Genomic DNA, 21,470 nt, shown 5'->3' with positions numbered 1-21,470 from the left:
GTCAATAAACAGAAACGCTCCAGCCGAACTAGTTACCGAAACAGTTTTATTTTGGCTACCGACAAGTCAACATCGAAATCCTCTTTCTTTTTTATACAGGTAAGTTTAATCAATGAATACTTTCAATAATTTTATAATTATTTAAACGATGTATAATGTACACGTAGTGTACAATAAATTAATATTTGAATAATTTACATTGAATAATTACATTGGCTTAAATATTACGTAGCTCGTAATACGTATTAAATATAAAATAAATTTTAATCAATAATTTCAACAAAAATGGACTCCTTAGTGACTTTGATAGATATTGAAATAATTTTCTTTTATATTCCAATGAATAAATATTGAAAATTAACGATCTCTTCTCCAGTTAACATTGGAATATGAATTCTCGATTAAATACCATGTCATTATAGTATGGATTTTAAAATAATTATCTCCAGCTTGGTGAATTTTCAAATGCAGCAACTTTTACAAAGCGAGTATTCGTATTAATGAGACCAAGTACTATCGAACGAATAGCTATATATTTCAATGCATTTTTCCAAATCTTTTTAATTAAATATATTAACATCTATTAACATTTTACATTATTAATAATGTTTCAACAGATAAACATAATAGATATAATAGAATTTTAAAATAATTCCTTAAAGAAATGTATTGAAAAATATTAATTTCTTTATTACTCTTATTGATTTTTATTTATTATTTATATTTATTCTTATTTACGTTTCTCAGATTAAATATTATATTATCTGTTGTATGTATCTATATTCATTGTTATATAATAATTTACCTAGAAAGAAAGAAATATTAAGTTTGTATTATTGACGAAGACTTATTAATTAAATTATTTTTAAAAAAGTATTATCTTGCATATAATTTTTATTGCATTTTTTATGTATTATTTTTACTGTATATTAAAAAATTCTGTGATCGATTATTAGTTACGCTTGATAATAAGATTTTTATATACATTGATATAATGGACGCATAGTGGGAGGGACAGTGTTTCTTTGTTATTACATTTGTTGATATTTTGTCTACATCTAAAGTCACATATACTTTGAGCGAGAGATGATAAATAGTCTTGATATTAATTTTTTAATAGATTGTTTATACTCATTTATATTATATCATATTATTGATATTCGGAGAAAACAGAAACATACGATTGTGAATTCTCATTGCTATTTTTAAACACGTAATTTTCTGTGAGTATAGATTAATCCATACATTGAAAAAGCTAGTAGCAAATAATAAAGGATCGATTTATCACTGTTATTTATTATAGCCAATTACTAAGGAATGATTGTTCAATAAATTTTCTTACATCTTTTTTATAGGATTATATATATATATATATATATATATATATATATATAATCCTATCATATATATATATATATATATATGTTATAAACTTTAGATCATTCATCTGTAGATTTTTAAAATATATTTATGTTATTGTTTTTTCATATGAAATAATTGAAAATAAATAAATAAATTAAATAATCTAATCAAATAATATAATTTTATTACATTTTTATTTAAAATCCAATATAGCGAAATAAAAAATGATAGTATTTAGAATTATTCATAGAGAAATTAAGCACGTACTTATTTTATATGCATATTATTATTATATATGATTTAAAATATAGAAATACAAAAATCTTAATATATTTATATAAAAAATAACTAATTCTATTGTTTTATACTTGTACAATAGCTTTACCAATATTTTGACCTTTCAACATTCCAGAAAATGCGTCGAACATATTTTCAAAACCTTTTGTAATTGTTTCTTTATAAGAAACAATTTTGCCCTCGCGAATCCATTGCAAATTTTGTTGTATTCCTTCTTGCCATTGTTCATTCCAACGGGTCGCTACGAATCCTTCCATTTTTAATTGATTAAAAATCATGGCTGGTTGTAACAATATACATTTAGGCAGAGAGGCATGATCTGAATTGTACGATGAAATACTACCACACACTGATATTCGACCATAGGGATTCATTTGATATATAACTATGCCAGAAATATCTCCTCCAACCTGTATAATTAAAAGATCAATTATATATATATATGTATCAAATAATGATAAATTAAAAAAATGTTCTGTATCCACATACATTGTCAAAATACAAGTCAACACCCTTTGGTGCTGCTTTTTTTAATGCCACAGATACATCTTGCTTTTTGTAATTTATAGCACTATTGAAGCCTAACTCATTTACTAGCCATTTACATTTCTCATCCGAACCAGCAATCCCAATAACATTAAGACCAAAAACGTTCTTTGCTATTTGACCTACGTGAGATCCAACTGCACCAGCAGCTCCGCTTACAACAAGTGTTTCACCATGTTTCGGTGAACAGATTTCAACGAGACCAAAGTATGCTGTATTTCTACACACAATAAATGTATAAATATTTGTTTGACAAAATATTAAACTATTTAACAAATTTTAAGGAAATAATTTCAATACCCTGGCATTCCTAAGACTCCTAAACATAAAGAAGGAGATAAATCTCCTATTTCTGGTAATAAATATGGTTTTTGTGCAGTAAGTTCAAGTTCTGGGAGTAATTTTGGATTCACGATTGTATGAGTTCTCCATCCAAAATATCCAACTATTCTTTTACCAACTGGATAATCTGGATTCTTAGATTCAATTATTTTACCAACTTGAGAACCTATCATAGTAATGCCAAGTGGAAACTGTACTACATATGGTCTCATATATGGATCAACAGATAGGTATTCTGCTTGCACAAGAAATTCTGAAAATTTATAAAAATATCATGTTTTATATGAATTTTTAAAGAAATGATCAAACTTTTAAAATTATTTTTTATATCTTTATGCTTTCATTTCTTCATATCATTTAGGAATTGATAGTTTATCTATATATTATACACACACACACACACATTTATATATATATATATATATATATATATATATATATATATATATATATATATATATATATATATTTTATTTCTAAAAAACAATCAAGTAATACGAATCTCTAATCTCTTTATATTGGTACAATGAAAAATATTTTATATTTCCACTTGAAAGTTAAAACAGAAATAAAAGTTAATAAAAAGTATTCATTTTTGATAAATCATGATGAATCATATAATGTATCGTCTAATAGTTTAACAAAAAAAATTTATTTAACTAACCGCCATCCGTAATTGGTGCCAATTCTTCTTCCACTAATTTCAAATCTGATGGCTTAGGATCCCCTTCAAAATGTTTAACGACAACAAATTTTTTTGCTTTCACCATTTTAACAATATCTTTTGTAAATTATAGAGTTTACTAAGACTGTCTGAATAAAGATAATTACGTAATTACGTAATGCGAACTGGTTGAATGATGACAATCAACTAATGCTGAATGGTAGAAGTCAAGAGCTTTTATAGTACCTACATACTTATGTGTGTGTAATATGTATACACAATATAGTGGTACATAACACGTGTTTATACTTTCAAAAAAAAAAATTCTTTTCATGCATACAAAAATGAAAGAAGAAATATTTCTATTAATTAACACAATTATAATTATCATTGATTTGATATTGGGAGTATATTAAATTGCAAATGACACATTTTCCCATTTTTCTTTTTTATTTTTATTTTATTCAGAGTGATACCAGTTATATATGACTATGTAATACAAGATTACAATTTTACAAAATAATATTTATATCGCGTCAACATATTTAAAGATTAATTATTAAAGAATTTATTGGAACTTTATTGTAATGTAAAATCTACATATGTTATCGTCTTCTATCTGTATAATTTTTTAAATTATAATATAAAAAATAGTAGAACCTCTATTAATTATACAATTACTTTCAATATAATTCGCGCAACTATAAATATATTTTCAATAATAATTTCTCTTTCTCATTGTATTATTAATATTCTTAAGAGAATTTTTCGTTATTCATATTTTTTCTCATGCAATATCAAACAATATGTAGTTATTTCAAAATGCATTATGTATATGGATAAATAATGTATATATAATGATTAGTAATATTTTGTTTACTATCAGTTGGCTTTTTCTACCCACTAATTAGCTGGGTAACTTTATATTATATTTGCAAATTTTCTTTCTTTATATTTACTTAATATTATATTTACTCATATGCGTAGATACAAGTTAAACACAATTTTCATTTCCATAGATACATCAACTATTATCCGTATTTAGTGCCACACGTTTAAAAGAAAAAATTACATATCATTCCACAAATGTAGTTATTAAATTTTTACTCTGTCTTTTGTAAATGTTCAATATTGGTAAATATTTGTTATTTTCTAATGACAATCTATATACAATACAAGAGTATTGTTTGTTTCTATGTTCGTATACACATATATATTTTTTTTTATTTTTTTTTTGTTATTTATATATAAATCCTGTCACATATAATTATACAATTTAATTGGATATTATTACAAAATTCATATTAATCATATTGTGATTTATATCTCATAGAAATTCTGAATAAATAAATATATCAAAAAATTAGTACATACAGTTATGATATTGGTCATTACTTTTTAAAATGCACTATTACATTATATTCTCATGTTCTTTTTTTCTTTTTCTTTTTTCTTTAATAAATGTATATTCTATTGTTTCTTTTTGTGCTTTTATCATGATTTTTTCACAACATACAACTATTTTTTATAAGTCTGTATAATAAAATAAAATTATAAACATAAAGATATCATGTTATACAATAAATTAATATTTACTCTCTGGAAGTATAATATAATATCTATATCTAATATATACAATTCGTTCCCAATATGGAATATTATTGAATTCATAAGAGAAGACTGGAAAAGTAATATAAGAATTAATTCTATTGATAGCATATGATAACATAGTAAACTTTAAAAGCAATATATACTTGAAAATAAAATATTTTAATATATTAAATGAACAAAATATATACTATCCTAGATATATTAATTTCTTTTTCCAATCGTCTCTTGTATAGTTCTCAAATTTCTATAAACTGATATTAATTTTATCTAAGTACAATCACACATGAGTCTAATAAGAACAAAATTATATTGAAATAATTTAATTATCAAAGACTTTCTAATAAACGAGACATCACTGTTTCATAGATGTTTCAAGGACAGTTATATGAGTTATATTTAATTTTTCTTGCTTGTCAATTGGTTGCCAGCTGCAAGAGTTAATTATATTATCACATTCGTTCTATACCATTGAGATAACGTGTTAAAAGATTAAAATTAATTTATGATCATTTAATTTTATGATCACTATTTATGCATTGTTATGCATCCGCTAAGTATTATTACAGCTAGTTGAAATTAGAGAAATCTGTTTTTAATTTTATGGAAGGTGCAGACATCTTGATTTGATGTTTTACAGGCTCTGCAGGTCTAGAGTGCCTTAGTGCTTGTTGATGATTAGATCTTACTGCATTTTCCAATTTAGTTTTTAATTCCGTCGATTGAGACATCAATGTTTTAAACTCCTATGATTGAAATTTCATTAATATAAAACAAAATGGCAAAAATAATTTTTTAAGAATTACATTCTCGTGTGTATATTTCTTACATACACAATATCATTTATATAATATATAAAATACCTGTGGATACTTTGGTCCTATTTTATTTAGCCATTGAAAACTTTGCTGATGCAATGTTATTTGATATTTTGAAGCATTTTGGAGTTGATCACCTTCCAAGAGATAGTTGATTAAAATCGGAACAAGTAATGTTAACATTTGTATACCTAATAAGTAAGATATAGATTAGATCAAAAGATTAGATCAAGATGAAATTTTGATTAATTTATTATCTATCAATTTGGTGCGCAGTGTTTTGTATGTATGCAAAAGTTAATTTCACACACCTTGTAAGAGATCTCCTGAATGCAATGTAACATATATCTTATCAATATTTTATAACTTAATAAATAATATTAAATGAAATATTTGATAATACATACGATTAGATAATTCAGCCAACCCTATAAGAGCTTCTACTGTACTGATACATTCTAATGTGAAGGAAAGCTCTAATTCGCTTGTGACTTGTTTACTTTTATCATTATATAAATATTCCACTAGTCTAGGTGCCAACGAATGAATATAGGGAGTACTTATCATACGTTCAGGATGTAAGAATATTGTTCTCAAAGTCTGAACACACTTCAATTTAACCTGAAAAATATATACGATTTGAAAACTATTCAATTATGACTTATTCTAAATAAACTCGTTCATTTTTGTTTAACTCACTAGCATATTATCTGATTGAAAAGCATGCCTGAAGTGATTTATACAAGGAAATTGTAAATTTGGTGCACTTATAACATCTGGTAATGCATGTAGGACAAATACAGCAATACTTAACATCATAGCAACTTCATCCATCTTTGTTTCATCGTTACCTATCATATAAAAGTTTTCATATTACATAGTTATATCTTTTTTTTCAATTAACGATTTCATTTGATCATACGTATATATATGTGTATAGAATACCTGTTTTAGCGAGATCGATTACTTTTGCTAAAGCACTTTGTAATAGACCTGTCCATTGAGTTTGACTTCTATCATCTTTTGCATATTTGTTAATAGTAAGACTTTTAACGCAATGTAATGCTGCATGAACAGGTGTTTCTGAACTGTTCTTTCCAAAATCATTATCAACTCGTACAGCTGTTTCTCTTATTACACCTGTCGCTAAGTATAATAAAGTTGGTAAAATTGCTATAGCACCTAAAAAAGAAGTAATATCAATCAATATATTTGTAAAATATATCTATGTTTATATGTATATATTATATTTTATAATAATGGAATAGGGGTTGTACCTTGTGGCGAGCAAAGTACTGGTAATGATTCCATAACATTTAAAGCAGAAGCAATAAGTTTTCCACTTTCTTCTGTAGGTATATAACCTTTCTGAGATAAAATGGCCGTTGCACTACCTGGATTAGGATTTAATGCTGGTATCTGACGCACCAGTAAACACAAACATACTTCCAACAAGGCAAATACTAATGATTTCCCTGGTATAAGTTCTCCTGTTTCTCCTCCTTCACCTAATAAGTCTAATTCTATCGTTTCGTTATTTTCTTCATGTATTGGTGATAAGTCTATTAACCAAATTTATGATATAAATAATTTGTATTAATAATAATTTTATATATATATATATTTACCTTTCACTTTCTCTTTCTTTTTTTCTGTCAGATCTTCTTGAGCTGCTTTCATTACTTGTTTTAAAACTTCCATTGTTACCATTTGAATTACATAATTTCCTCTTGTTAAAAGTAATCTTAAAAAAGAAAAAAAAAAGAAGATTAAAAATAAATATACAAAATATCTGTTAAATGTTTAATTAATTAATTACATATATGTACATACCTATGTAGAACATTACACAATTCAATGGATAATGATTTGTCTGTAATTAAAATTTTACGAGCCCATACAGAATCAAGCAAGGTATACAAGGCATTCAAACATGTTTCTATATTTTGTGTAGACTCAGAAGACCGTGGACTACATAAGGCTTCCATACATATTCCTACGATATGAAAATAAATGATTTATATTTATGTATAATATTATTTCTAAAAGCGTTTTTATATATTTAAAAACACTTACCAAAAAGTAAATGGAAACGTTCAATATTTGTATCAATCTTAGTTGAAATATTATTATTATTATTATTATTATTATTATTATTATTATTATTATTGTTTATGTTATTACTGGAAACATTTGAAGTTTTTGTTTCATCGTTTGTATTTGATATTCCAAATCCTCTAGCATTAAGCCACAGAGCAGCAGCATGAAGTATAGGGGCCCATGATTCTGCATAATGAGGACGAGCAGATTCCATTGTATCTGTCGTATAAAAAGCTCCACCGTCATGTGGTAACTGACTGGAGAATTCTATGATAATATGTTATATTATTATTCGATAATTTACTGAGATTGTTAATAAATCATAAAAAATTATTTATATTACCTGGTGGTAATGAAAGTAAAGCATGATCTCTCAAAGCAGCTAACCAATATTGACTCAAACTTAAAAGCTCAGGTTGTACTAAACTTAACAAACTTTCATTTTGAAATTCGAATTCACCAAATTCTTCCCCAGTACTATCGTCAGCTCGATTTATATTAGTAATTGATGTACTATGACTATTTAATGCTGTACCATCCTTAATCATAGCAACTACATATACCTGTAAAAAATTGAAAAATATATGTTATTAATAAAGATTTAAATATGTACTTTTTTATATATTTTATAAATCGTTTAATAACTATATGTTAATACCTCTGCCCATGCTTTTAAAATTGCCAGACGTTCAAGAGTGGACAGACTTTCATTGTAAAGTTGTGGACGTGTATGACCTTCCCTCAATTTTTCTAATGAAGAGACAAGCAACTGATGTACTCTTCTCAAGTCATTTAAATCCCTAGCAACACCACTTCCAATCCAAGCACTGCAAGCTTCGCAAGCAGCAGCCGTAACATGAGATGCCGTTTCTGTAGAAAATGCTGGTCTCAATGCAGCACCTACCTATAAAAATAAAAATATATTATACTGATTATAAGTAAATAAATTTTATATATAATAAAATTTTAATTACTTGTGCTTGAAATTGTTCAAGTAAAAGATGTCCAGGAAATTCTGGTTCAGGAACTTTAGCAAATTTATCAATAATTTCTTCCAATGTTTTGAGACCTTCAAGACGTAAAGGGTCACAATCACTAGTCGCAGCCATAAATGCCATTCGCACCAAGTCAGAGAGATGCAACACTAAGAAATCACCTGAAATTTGAAAAAAGATGTTTTTTAAAAAGAGAAAAGAAAAATATAATTTTAATAACATAATTATGTTCTATCAAATGTACCTTTCCCTTTAGACAATTGCATTTCTTTAGCTAATGCAAGATCGAAATGAGCTTGCTTATTATTTACACAAGCAGCTACTATGCGTCTTACACATTGAGCAGCAAAAACTCTTGTTGGCCATCTAGGAGTTATGGTTGGTCGTTGTTTCGTAGATTCATCAGCATGAAATTCTGCTTGATCATCATCTCCTTCTACATCAGCATTTTCATTATCTGCCGTACTATCTTCAATATTTGCAATATTTCCTTCTTCAGTCGTACTTGATTCTTAATGATAAATATTTTCTTATTAGACAATTTGTAATTCATGTAAATAAGCTATATATTATTAAGAGTTAACTACCTGATGCAATTGTCAATACATCCTTACAAAGTGATAGCCATTGAGACAAATTATCAGCAGCTAATATTTGTAGCATACTCATTAACGTATCATGTATATCTTTAATTAATTTGCTATCTGTTTCTGTGTCCAGCATACTAAATAAAACACCTGGAAGACCCGTTTCTGTTATAACAAGCCCTTCTACTACATTAGTACCTCTGCTTTCATTTGCCAGTGTCATTGCGTGTTCACAAACTTCTTTTGCTTCGCGTTGAACAAGTTGACGAAGACAAGATATTGCTGCTTTACGCAAAAGTAAATGATTGCTTGATAAAGTTCGCTATGAAAAAATATTTAATTATACAAAAGTAAACATACTATAGTATATAATTTTTTATGATTATTTAAAATAACTTACACAAAGCGTAGGGACAAGAGAAGACAAATTGACGTGTCTTGGTGCAAATAAATGTAACTGTTGAAGACATCCTGTAGCTTCAGCTTGTACAAGTGGATCTTGATGATCTTGCATAATAGCACAAGCGCATAAAAACGATGATCGAGCCATGCAGATTGTTGTAGTATTTCCTGGAAAAATAATTATTTTATATAAAAAATACATTCTGATATATATATACTTGTAAAATTTAATATCAAACGATACAATTAACCTTGTAATTCTGGTCCTATTGTTGTAATAAGAGCAGACAATACTTTTCCTATACATTGATGTACATCAATATAAGATTGAGGAACATTAAGAAGAAGAGTCAATGCCAAAGACAATGTAGGTTCTACGTAACCTCGGAACATTGGTCCACCTGAATCTGCTATAAGTGCAAGAGCATGCAATGCCCATACCTAATCAGAGATCATTAATTCTATCTTAAAACTTATAATAATATTGAACATAAAAATATTTAGTTATGTTAAAAATAAGTGTATATATGTGTATAGTGAATATAATAAGCTGTCTTACTTGCACTACAGGAGATGAATTATCTTGTGCAAGAGCAAGTAATATGCTAACACTAGTATTAAGATGTTGACTGGAACCCATTCCTCCAACATATTTATGAAGACAACCTAATGCCAAGGAATGTCCTGTCCTACTAGCAACATCACGAGCAGACTTTAATCGATCAAAACTGGTTTGTGCTAATTCTGCTGTGAATTTAGGATCTGATATAACCTGTGCCATTCTTCCAACAGCTTCTCCTGCAGCCCATCGCAAGATAGAGTTACTGCTTACAAGTGTACTCTATAATATACAAACAATATATTATAATGAGTACTTAGAATTAAATAAAATATTTAAGTTGTAAAACTTTACAATAATAAGATTAGTCGCTGATTTTTTAACATCTTCTTGTCCAAAACCAGTCTTTGCTTCATTGAGTCCTTTTAAACCACTTAATACAGCCGTAAAAACATTCATTTGTATTGCTTCCTGTCTACCAGATTTTGTATGCTTTATACATTCACTGAAATGATCTAGCATTTGTAATCTATGTTTATTTGCTACTCGAGGAAAGATTTGTCCAAACAGAGAAATAGAAAGATCAATAACTGCTACTCCCAAAGGCAAAGGTCCAGGGACTATTTCATCCTGTAGGAAATGTATAATGTATAAATATTTTAGCCATATTACTCATTTATTATATAAATATTGCTAATAGTTTTATTTACTCACATGAGGAACTGGACGATATAAACAGCAAGAATTATGTTCTAGTGCTCCAGACCCAGCTGCACTATTAGGTTGCAACTAAAATACCAGAAAAAGATTAGTAATGTAAAATCCTTAGATTATAATATAAAGAATTTTATATATAAATATTTTCAAAACAGAAAGGAAGATATAAAGAAATAATAAATTAATGATATCTAAGACATGTGAATATTAATTATTAAAACAAATAATCATTAAATAAAATGCAATAAAGAAATAAGTTATGGCTTATATTAAACGCTTTAGTATCTTAATAAAATAAAAAGTTTGATAAAAGTAATAACAAAGTTATAGAACAGATAAAGATTTATAGAGATAAAACCCAGATGTAATAATCATAAAGATACATCTTGCAGGATATATTACTCACATGATCCAAATCTGCCCTTCTGTTTGATTCCAACTGGACACAAATCATAGTAATATTTAGTTAACTTGAAAATATTTCTCTTATCGATACTTCAAACCATAAATGAATATAATCTATTTATAGTATATTAAAATTACTTATATTTAATATTGTATTGTATATATTTGAAATGAAAAGATTCATAAAAATTATAAGTAATTTTTAAAAGTTCAACATATTGCACTTACTTGATCTTCAATCATACGATGATCTGTTTCTTGCAGCCACGTACCAAGAATGACAGAATCATTAGCATGACAAACAGTACGTAATAAAGATGTTGTTGTATTTCCAGGATTTTCAGTCAGTGTAAATTCTGATACTAACATTCTTAAAAGATGAGTATAAGAACCTGTATAATACATTTAATGAATTAATATGTTTTTATGGATGTTTATATACATATAAGTTGTGAATTTTTAAGTAAAATTAATATTGTATATTTACCTTCAAAAGTTTGAGGTGGTAATAATAATAAAGTTTCATATAAACGTAAACGGACCATAGCAGCAGGAGCCTTTAATTGTTGGCCATAATTTTTTAGCACTGTAGATAAGCTGTGAACAATATTTATATTGAGAGGAAAAAAAAATCTAAATTGACAATAATAAAAGTAGAATATTGAGATATTTACTTTGTTAACATTGCAAGTGCTGATTCAATAGGCGTTAAGAGTCGTCTTGTAATATCGTCGTTCAAAAGTTCTGAACAATGTAATAAAAAGCTATGCATAGCAGACAAAGCCCCTGCTCGACCTTCTAATGTCACTTGCCAAGTAAATGCATCACCACGTGCTTTTTCACTTTCTAATTCTTTGTTTGAACGTGGAAAAGAGTTCCTCCATAAAAGTAACATTCTTGGTAGTAAACCTTTAACCACTGCTGTACCTGTTAAATAAGAAAAAATATATAAGCCATGTCTCTTAGAAAATTATTTATAATCTTCATCGATATTGATTTTCTACCTAGTGTCATTATAGCTCCGATCAAAAGCCAACCAGCGTGAGTTCTATTTAACGATAAACGGCTATTTTGACTTGCACTTCTTAAGAGTTCTTCAGCAGTATTGAATATTATCTAAAATATGTTATATGTTTTAATAAAAATATAAATTTACTTTTCGATTTATAATTTCATCATATAAATAATATATTGCGTGTCATTATATGCATTGGATTTATTTACTTTTCCCTTTGTATGTGGTACACCAAGTGGTGAAAAACGAACGCTTCCTAAAACAGCAGCAAGCGCACTACTGTAACCAGCGATGGCCTCGGGCGAACTTCGCATATTTTCAATACCATCTACGCATCGATCAATTAAAGGTGTTATTTGACTGGGGACGGCAACACAAATGCAACGTAAGCACCAAGAGGCTGCAAGTCTTGCTGCTTGACATGGATGTATTAGAACAGCCATGATTGTATCTGTTAAACCTATATATATATATACATATATAATAATTTTTTTTTAAATTAAATACACATCTACAATATCAACAATTTCAAGTACACATACGTACTCAAAGATTGATCAGATAGTAAGTTGGATGCTGTTGTACCCAATCCTAATATTAAATTTCCCATTTCTTGAAGTGCACATACTAATAAATGTTGACTGAATAATGTTTCTTGATTGCAGTCTTTAGCATTTTCCGGACTAAAATCTGTGAAAAGTGTTTATTAATTATCGGATCTGTATTTATTCAAAGCAGTAATTAATCAGATATTTATAATAATCAACATTATACCAATTGAATTCATTTGCTTCAATATTATATGTGCTATTTCTTTGCAAGCAGCAGCTTGAGCTCCTTCACTGAGTAATTTTCCTATAGTACCATGTAATATGAAGTTAACACATTTTCTCGAATATACTGCATCAACATGTGAATTAGCTGCTTTTGGATTAGTTACAAGATCTAATACATGTGCTACCAATACACCGATATTTCGTTCTAACCATGTACCTCCTAACATTTGAACAAACACAACATATGCCTGTGAATACATATATAAACGATTATTAATATAAAATTGTTTTATGTATATTAAAAATATTATATAAATTGTTTGTTGACTTACATGAGTTACACCCACTCGAACTTCTCTATTTATACTGGAAGTACCTTTGATTATTTCACCAGTACCTTTTAAGAAGCCAACTCCACCTCTCAAAAAGCCTGACATTAGAATATTTAGCACTTCTTCTAAAGATATTTGTTTACCACCTTTATTTTGTGCAACTGAAACATCATAAAAATATATAAGATTAAATTTATACTTTGTTAAGATGTTATAACAGTTTAATTGTTTATACAAGTTATTACCTGCTGGATTTTTTCCTTTAGGAGTTGGAATTTGTGTCATTGCCACCAATGAACCTAATAATTTAGCAACAGCACATCTTACTTCATAATTTGAACCTTCAAATGCTCGGAAACACAATGTTGCTACACTTTCTATCTCTGTTGTATAAAGGAACAGTGCATGATTTAACATTTCTAATAAGCACTGGAAAATAATATAAATTTCTTAAATAAGAAAATGATTTTTAAGTGTAATGTACAAATGACAATAATAAAATAATATTATGGTGAAAATATACCTTTGCTGCAGCACATCTAACAGCCATTACTCTATCAGTCAAATAATGTCTGGAAACTTTATATATTTCTTTGTGAACATTTGTAATCGCAGATCCCATACCAGCACATACCTGAAGAGTAATAAAATGTTATAATCTAGCATTAAATATAATTTAATTTAATCTAATATAATTTTATTTTATTTCTTTTTATTTACTTTTTCCAAAGTATGCATTATTTCTATTCGCATTTGTGACTCTGCAGAACGTAAAGATTTTATCAGAATTTGTACAGTTTCCTCATAAGATCTTCCCATCATTCTCCCTAACTTTTCATACATACATCCAACGCAACATATAGCAGCTCTAAAAAACAATAATTTAATAATTAATTGATAATTAATTCATAAAAAGATTTTACAAGAAAATAAATGTTAGCTTATTATACTTACAATTTTGTCGGTAAGAAACTTGGTGAGTCATCTTTATTTTTGAGAATATCATTACATTTATTAACGGTATCAAATAGAAGGAACGTATCACCAACACTAAACAATGTTGCAAGACATCTTGCAATAAGACGACGTGTGGGAGGCCCAGGTGCGCCTTGCATGTGTTTAGTTAATTGTTCTACTAATTTTTGTTGGCATCCTTTTATGTCGCTCTTCAAATTTTATATATTAAAAATGCAATATCATTAAAAAAAATATATTTATAATTAAATATATATTTAAAATTAAAAATTATTAATTATTACCTTCTGTGCAGCAACTAAAACCTTATCCAAAAAACGTAACCATTCAAATATAAAAACTGGTCTTTTAGCTTCAGGAATCTGATCAAGGGCATCCTCATTGAGGGTCAGACTATGACTCAACTCCATCATCATTTCTATGTGTTTGTATTAATTTTAATCTTTACCTACTACTTTCCTACATTATTAACATAAATTATATTTTTATAGTATTTTCATTAATGATCTGTATTATTTAATTAAGACTAATGAATTCATAATTATTTATACATACATACATACATACATATATATACATATATATATATATATATATATATATATATATATATAAAATTACTTTTTAAATGTAATTATTTAATGACAATCATGAAATATAAAATACACGATAACATACCAGAATAAATTCGAATGAGGGTTTAATCAGTTTGTTGGATTTAACATTGCTTTTGTGCTTAATCTTCACTTGTAAGTGTCGCTTCGTTTCATATACGTATAAGATATTATACATATATAATATGTATAAAATATTATACAAAAACGATTAAACATATATAATGGAAAAAAATTAAATTTGTAGTATGATTAAATATTATTTTTGTTATTAAATTTTATCATTATTGACTTAATTTCGAACGATTTACTATGAATTATAAAAACAACAACCAACTTCCTCTTAATGACAAATACTGAAATAGTCAGAATAAATCAGGAACCTCAAAGTATCAATGTAGAAGATTGCCTACGATTTTAGTTCTACGTTTTCGAAGTCAGATGTCGCAGCGATATATTTTTATGGTATCTTTATTTAAATTTATATTGCTAGTATAGAGAACACAATTCTTAATTTAAAAAACAAAATTTCAAAATAATTTGAAAAGCGATATTTAAACAATCGAATTTATTAATTAATTAAACGTATCTGTGGATTTCTACGCTTTGAAATTGTTTCTAATTCTAATAGAGAAGAATAGCGTATGAACTTCCTTTTAACAAAACGATGGATGTATTTGATATTAATACAAGTTTAATAAAACAAAGTATATAAGTATGACATATTTCTACTTTCATAAAAAAAACCAGAATAATCTAAGACAAAAGACTTAAAAGTTCTCGCGTTACCAGAATTCATCAGCACGAAAATTACTGAAATGAGATTGGCTGAATGAAGTCGTACGCTGATTGATTACTGGTGTCATGTGATACTGTTGCTGCCACAATATAAATATTCAAATTAAATTCAAATGCATAATGCATTTTATTTAATACTGTTATATGAGAATAATTTGAAAAATTCACAGCTTTTTCTTTTTTTAAATATATAAATTTCATTCTTAAAGTGAATCACATCTTACAGTAAAAAAAAAAAAAAAAGAAACAGCCGCGAATTTTTGAAATTATATGTCATTTGACAATTATTATGAAATAAAAAGCAAGCAAAGTGATCTGTAATCAAAATTTTTAATTGTCTTTTTTTATTAAATACATTAAATACATAATTCGATTTGTTAAAAAAATTATTCGATTTGTTTACAAATTGTTATTTTAAATATCGCTGCGCTGTTATATTTGTTTTCTTGTAACCATTAAGTTAACATGTAAAATATTTCTAATCATAACATTATCGAAGCATGTCAAATTCATACTTAAAAAAAAAAAAAAAAGGAAAGAAATGAAGAAAAAAAAATTGATTTTGTTTTCATAATAAAAATAACATTTTGTGTCATTTGGAAAAATATAAAGAATGTGCAGTATATATTTCGTTTGTAATTAATTTGATTGTTTTAGGAATACGAATATACAACAAATTCGCACAACTAATCAAAATTTATACGTTGAAAAGAGATTATTTTTCGAGAATTATAATAGAGTTATCGATTCAACGAATCAAGAGTAGGTTATGTAAACGGAACAAGGAAACATCAATGAAGATAAGAATCAATTAATAAGAATAATGATGTACATTGAACCTGTTTAAGTCTACTAATATTCATCCTGATGAATTTTTTCCATTAGAAGATTAAATTACCTTGAAGAATATGTAAAAATGTTTGATGGCTTTTCAAAACAATTTATCATAAGAACTGTTCATAGGATAATTAATTAACTCTATCCGAGTATTTGGTAACGCAAAAAATTTCGTCATAAATGCATACGATTTTTAAGTATCTGTGTGTGTGCATACAAGCGGATTATTAAAATAAAAGAAAAATCAGATATTCGAAAGTAATATACATATATTTGTTAATAAAAATTATTGAATAATATGTAGCGTGTGAAAAATGTTGAACAAATATTATTTAAATGAAAGAAAAATAGTGGAATATGTTATTGATATGGTATAATAAAAACATAAAATAGAGTTGTATTAAATCAAAATGTGCAAATATGACGCGAATAATAAGAAAATTGAATTTTCTTCCTCATTTATTTTTTCCTATTTCTTCGAACGACCTTATTAGCTTGGTGACGTATTAATATTTCTTTTTTGTTATTTCATGCAAATGTCGATTCATACTTGTTTAAAATGTGTACATACATACATACATACATACATCATCATATATACATCATACATCATATATATATCACACATCATATATACATCGTATATACATATATACATACGTTCTCGAGTACAAACACTGAAGTAAATGTATCGTTAGATTTTTGATTCATCTTATGTATGTAAGTATGTATGTTCATGAATATGCAATTGCATGTTTAACCTATACATAGGTATAATAATTACATAATATTTATATAATTCATTTTATATTTAAAACCAACTGTTTCATTAAATAAATAAATAAATAAATAAATAAATATATATATATATATATATAAAATGCAACAAAGAATTGGAGGATTCTTTCGTAAAAATTCACCAAATTTCTCATCAAATTTTTCGTATTTTATTATTATAAAGTTAATCAGATTGAATTTATAGGATGACCCATTTGAAGTTTCGCAAGTAATTATTTTCCTAACTACAGCTAGCTCGTTTCAAAAAATGTTTTCATTAAACACTTATTCTGTTTCAGGAGAAGGGGGGTTGGAGGGAGGATATCTTAAAGTGATCACATATCTTCTTTGGGTGGACTGAAATTTCAAAGTAATCTTTTCTTTTTTTTTTTTGTTTTTTTTTTTTAAGATAATCCATTCAAGATCGAATTCATTGATCACAACATTTTGACCTTTCAACATGATTCAAGTTTCGTATAAAAAATTGAAAATCATCTTGAAATCTTCAAAGCACATCTACTTAAAGAACATTTTTGATCACTCTAAGATGTTTCCCATTTTCGCTTACCATCTAACCCCTGATCATGAAAGTAAAGGATCAGTTTTATATAATAAATATTTTTTGTAAGGAGTTATAATTTGAGGAAATAATTATACGCGAAAATTCAAATTTTATGCATTCTATATATGAAAAAATCAAAGTAGATGTAAAGGAATATTTAATCAGATAGTATATCGATGTATTTCTTTTGTATAAATAATTTTTTTTTGACTTTAACACATCTTCCTCGTTCCATCACATATTTCATAAGAAACGAGTATTCTTCCCATTATTTTATGCGAATAAAATTAAATTCTTTTTACTGTTTTAAAATAATTTTCCAATAACTCATATTTATTTAAATTACTATTATTAGCTATAATTATATATATATATACACATATATACATGTGATAATTAGACTTATTTAAACAATAACATATGTTATATAATAATTGGGCGTATAATATATAAGAAAATTATTTTTTTTTTTTTATAAATTATTTATATTTTATCAATTATCTATACGAATTATTAAACGACATGACAGGAGCAAAGTTCACAATTTATTATTTAGTTTGGTACGTTTTACATAATACACAATATTATAATCCTTGTAATAAATTTTTTATCCTTTAAATTGTTCTCTAAGATTGATCTTACGTCAAATTGTTGTTTATGAGATTAATATTTCTTGCAATGCAAAGTGATGTGTTCAGAGGTACAAAGCTGAGTTAACACACAGGATAAGGTTTCTTTTTTGTTCAAGAGAGATAATGATGAATGAATAAAATATCTCATTTATCGTAGATGAGATTAGAATCTGATTCTCTCTTGATAGTGAACGTTTTGATGTGTCGACACAATGAACGAAAGTTGAAGAATTAGATATTTCTTTGGCGATTCTGTCAGTTCATTTATTTTATTTCCTGTGAAAAAAGGTCGAAATTATCGAGCGATCAAGTTGGTGTCCTTTAAATCGTTAAATTTTTTCGAATCATTTTTGAAAATTGTGTCTCATAGAAGGATTATTTTGTTATTTTAACTCATTGGTTAACAGTTATAATATGCTTTATTTAACTATAAAAGCCATCTAGAAAATGACTTTATTTAACACGTTTTTTTTTAATCATCGAAGATAATTTTGTTAAAAGGAACAAAGAAACAATCGAAAGAAATGACATGACTAACGAGGAACTATGCTCTTAATATTTCTAAGCTCTTATAATAGATACGTTTGATTAGTACATATGTATATAATTTGTACATACATACTTCCTCGAAGTAAAATCCTTTGTCTTATCAATTCTATGAGCAATTTATGAATATATATGAGGATGGAGCATATTTTTCTCACATATTTGTCTATCATTCTAAATGAGGTAGATATACTAACTGATCATTATTATCACGCATTAATTAAGAAAAATGAATTCGTTTTATAGTTATAAATAGTCTTTGATTAAATTTTGCATTGTCAATCATAGTTTATAACATATGTGTACAATAATCAAATGTTTTTTATTTATATAGTATGAGGGATATTTAAATTATTGAAATTTTGTATATCTATGTGTGTGCATATTTCTCTCTTTCTCTTTCTCTCTCTCTATCTGAGTGTGTGTGTAATATGTTCGTAGTTAGCACTTCCTTTAACACTATTAATAATGCTGAAATTAAAAAAATATATTTCGTTAAAAAATTCAAAGTAATCGAATAGTTACCATGTATTACATATTACGCATGAATTTATTAATTGAAGCACATAGTAAGTAACAAATGTATACATGAAAGACATTATACTTAAAAATAAGTTATAAATATATTATAAATATTGATATATAAAATCATAAAGAAAAAACTAAAAGCGATTTTTAATATATACATATATCTAATGCTTATGTATAATATACGCGTATATCTAATGCTTATTATTTTTTTAATCAGACCAAATAATAAATATTAATATGTATAATAAATTCATGAATAAAAAAATCAAAACGATCGTGATTTAGTTTTCATTGATTGCATACTCGTTAACTTATCAACCAATGAAATTGTAAATTTAAATGTAAACGATTAGAAAAGAATATGTACTTACCTTCCGAAGATTATCGATCACGTTATTAAAATTTATTTAAGGCTACTGTATACATAAATCAGAGTGCGAGATTCGATTGCACTACACGTTAGACATTAATAATTAATTCTTCTTCATTAACGGAAGTGTAAACATAGGAACGTTTATCTACAATAACTGAGTATGCGCTATTAGAGTTCACCATTATAATGTAAATAAAAAATATTACATGAAGATAAGTTTTTTCTTCATTTACATTCAAAGGAATAAGTATTTTTATTTCGATATTTATTTACGTCTATGCTAAAAATCATTACGTATGACTATAATCGTTAATTTATTTAATAAATTTGTCTATTTAATTTATATATTATATAATCAAAACTCTACTGAATTATCAATTTTTTTCTTTCTTTCTTTAATTAGATTTTGTATTATATTTTCTTATACAAAAGATTATAAGAATTTATTATTATAAATAATATATAAAACATATACACATATCTGTACACTATATATAATAAATAATATTATGTATGTATTTTTTTATATATATTATTTATTTGTAGTATTTTAAATCATTTATTTGTAAATAAATGAAAAGATATGAATTAATCGATCAGTAAAAATAAAGGAAATTTTTTTTTAACATTTTTTTCTTCCTTAATTAATTTAAATTCATATTATTGTAAATCTTATAATCCACAATAATGAAAATAGATGATTGCAGTATCAAAGGTCAAGAGAGAAAGAGAGAAAGAGAGATTTCAAAATTTATTTTTATTTTTATTATTATATTAATATTAAAAATTTATATTAACTTTAAGTTGTTTCGAATTATTATGAATTTATGATTAAATAAATTTCAAGAAATGAGATGATTCTCATTTATGAGAAAAAGATTCGCGTTACATCATTATATTATAGCCTCTATTTTTTTCTTTCTTTTTCCTAAATTTTTTCTTTTTCTATTCTTAATACTATCAGTATTGCTGAAATCAATCGGCTAATTTCATGTACCTACTCACATATACATATACAAAAAATATAAAATTTTATCAAAAAACTAGTCGTTACAACCAATTACATAATCACGTTCATTGTTTAATTGATCTTTAAAGATCTCTTGAAAAATTGTCTTAACATTGAGTCAACATCAACCTCGACCATTAAACTTCACAAAAAGCTTTGCGTGAAAAAAAAAAGAAAAAGAAGAAAAAGAATAATATAACAGTTTTTCAATAAAAAAAAGAAATTTTCACTTATCGTTTTTTTGTTCGAGAATAAAAAATCAATTTAAATATAAACTCCGTTTTTCGATAT

At 26.1% G+C, this 21,470-nt stretch overlaps 2 protein-coding genes across 3 annotated transcripts; both read right to left on the bottom strand.

Moving 5' to 3' along the window:
- Window positions 1–1,526: 1,526 nt before the first annotated feature.
- LOC124422667 (prostaglandin reductase 1-like) lies at window positions 1,527–3,439 on the bottom strand. Its single transcript, XM_046959450.1, has 4 exons — window positions 3,212–3,439; window positions 2,506–2,800; window positions 2,149–2,425; window positions 1,527–2,069 (listed from the first exon to the last, which is right to left on the bottom strand). Exons 1-4 carry the CDS (start codon window positions 3,315–3,317, stop codon window positions 1,725–1,727), a joined length of 1,023 nt encoding a protein of 340 aa, XP_046815406.1. The 5' UTR covers window positions 3,318–3,439; the 3' UTR covers window positions 1,527–1,724.
- A 211-nt stretch (window positions 3,440–3,650) lies between these two features.
- LOC124422665 (HEAT repeat-containing protein 5B) lies at window positions 3,651–15,418 on the bottom strand. 2 transcript variants are annotated; one of them, XM_046959448.1, is made up of 35 exons: window positions 15,179–15,418; window positions 14,785–14,959; window positions 14,480–14,691; window positions 14,246–14,393; window positions 14,049–14,159; window positions 13,771–13,954; window positions 13,526–13,686; window positions 13,192–13,441; window positions 12,964–13,107; window positions 12,627–12,877; window positions 12,407–12,518; window positions 12,077–12,329; window positions 11,890–11,999; window positions 11,631–11,794; window positions 11,404–11,436; window positions 10,995–11,069; window positions 10,635–10,910; window positions 10,281–10,562; window positions 9,973–10,162; window positions 9,720–9,889; window positions 9,320–9,641; window positions 8,977–9,243; window positions 8,712–8,893; window positions 8,396–8,641; window positions 8,081–8,300; window positions 7,714–8,004; window positions 7,471–7,633; window positions 7,266–7,381; window positions 6,915–7,199; window positions 6,583–6,819; window positions 6,337–6,488; window positions 6,045–6,258; window positions 5,949–5,963; window positions 5,683–5,828; window positions 3,651–5,565 (listed from the first exon to the last, which is right to left on the bottom strand). In XM_046959448.1, the coding sequence occupies exons 2-35, from the start codon at window positions 14,914–14,916 to the stop codon at window positions 5,389–5,391; spliced, it is 6,291 nt and encodes a 2,096-aa protein (XP_046815404.1). In that variant the 5' UTR covers window positions 14,917–14,959; window positions 15,179–15,418; the 3' UTR covers window positions 3,651–5,388. The 2 variants fall into 2 exon arrangements, with proteins under 2 accessions (XP_046815404.1, XP_046815405.1); XM_046959449.1 differs by lacking the exon at window positions 11,404–11,436.
- Window positions 15,419–21,470: the final 6,052 nt, after the last annotated feature.

The sequence above is a fragment of the Vespa crabro genome, chromosome 3, assembly GCF_910589235.1.
Source record: "Vespa crabro chromosome 3, iyVesCrab1.2, whole genome shotgun sequence".
Classification (NCBI taxonomy): domain Eukaryota; kingdom Metazoa; phylum Arthropoda; class Insecta; order Hymenoptera; family Vespidae; genus Vespa; species Vespa crabro.
The sequence above is the reverse complement of the archived record's forward strand: the minus strand, read 5'-3'. Positions and strand labels throughout refer to the sequence as shown.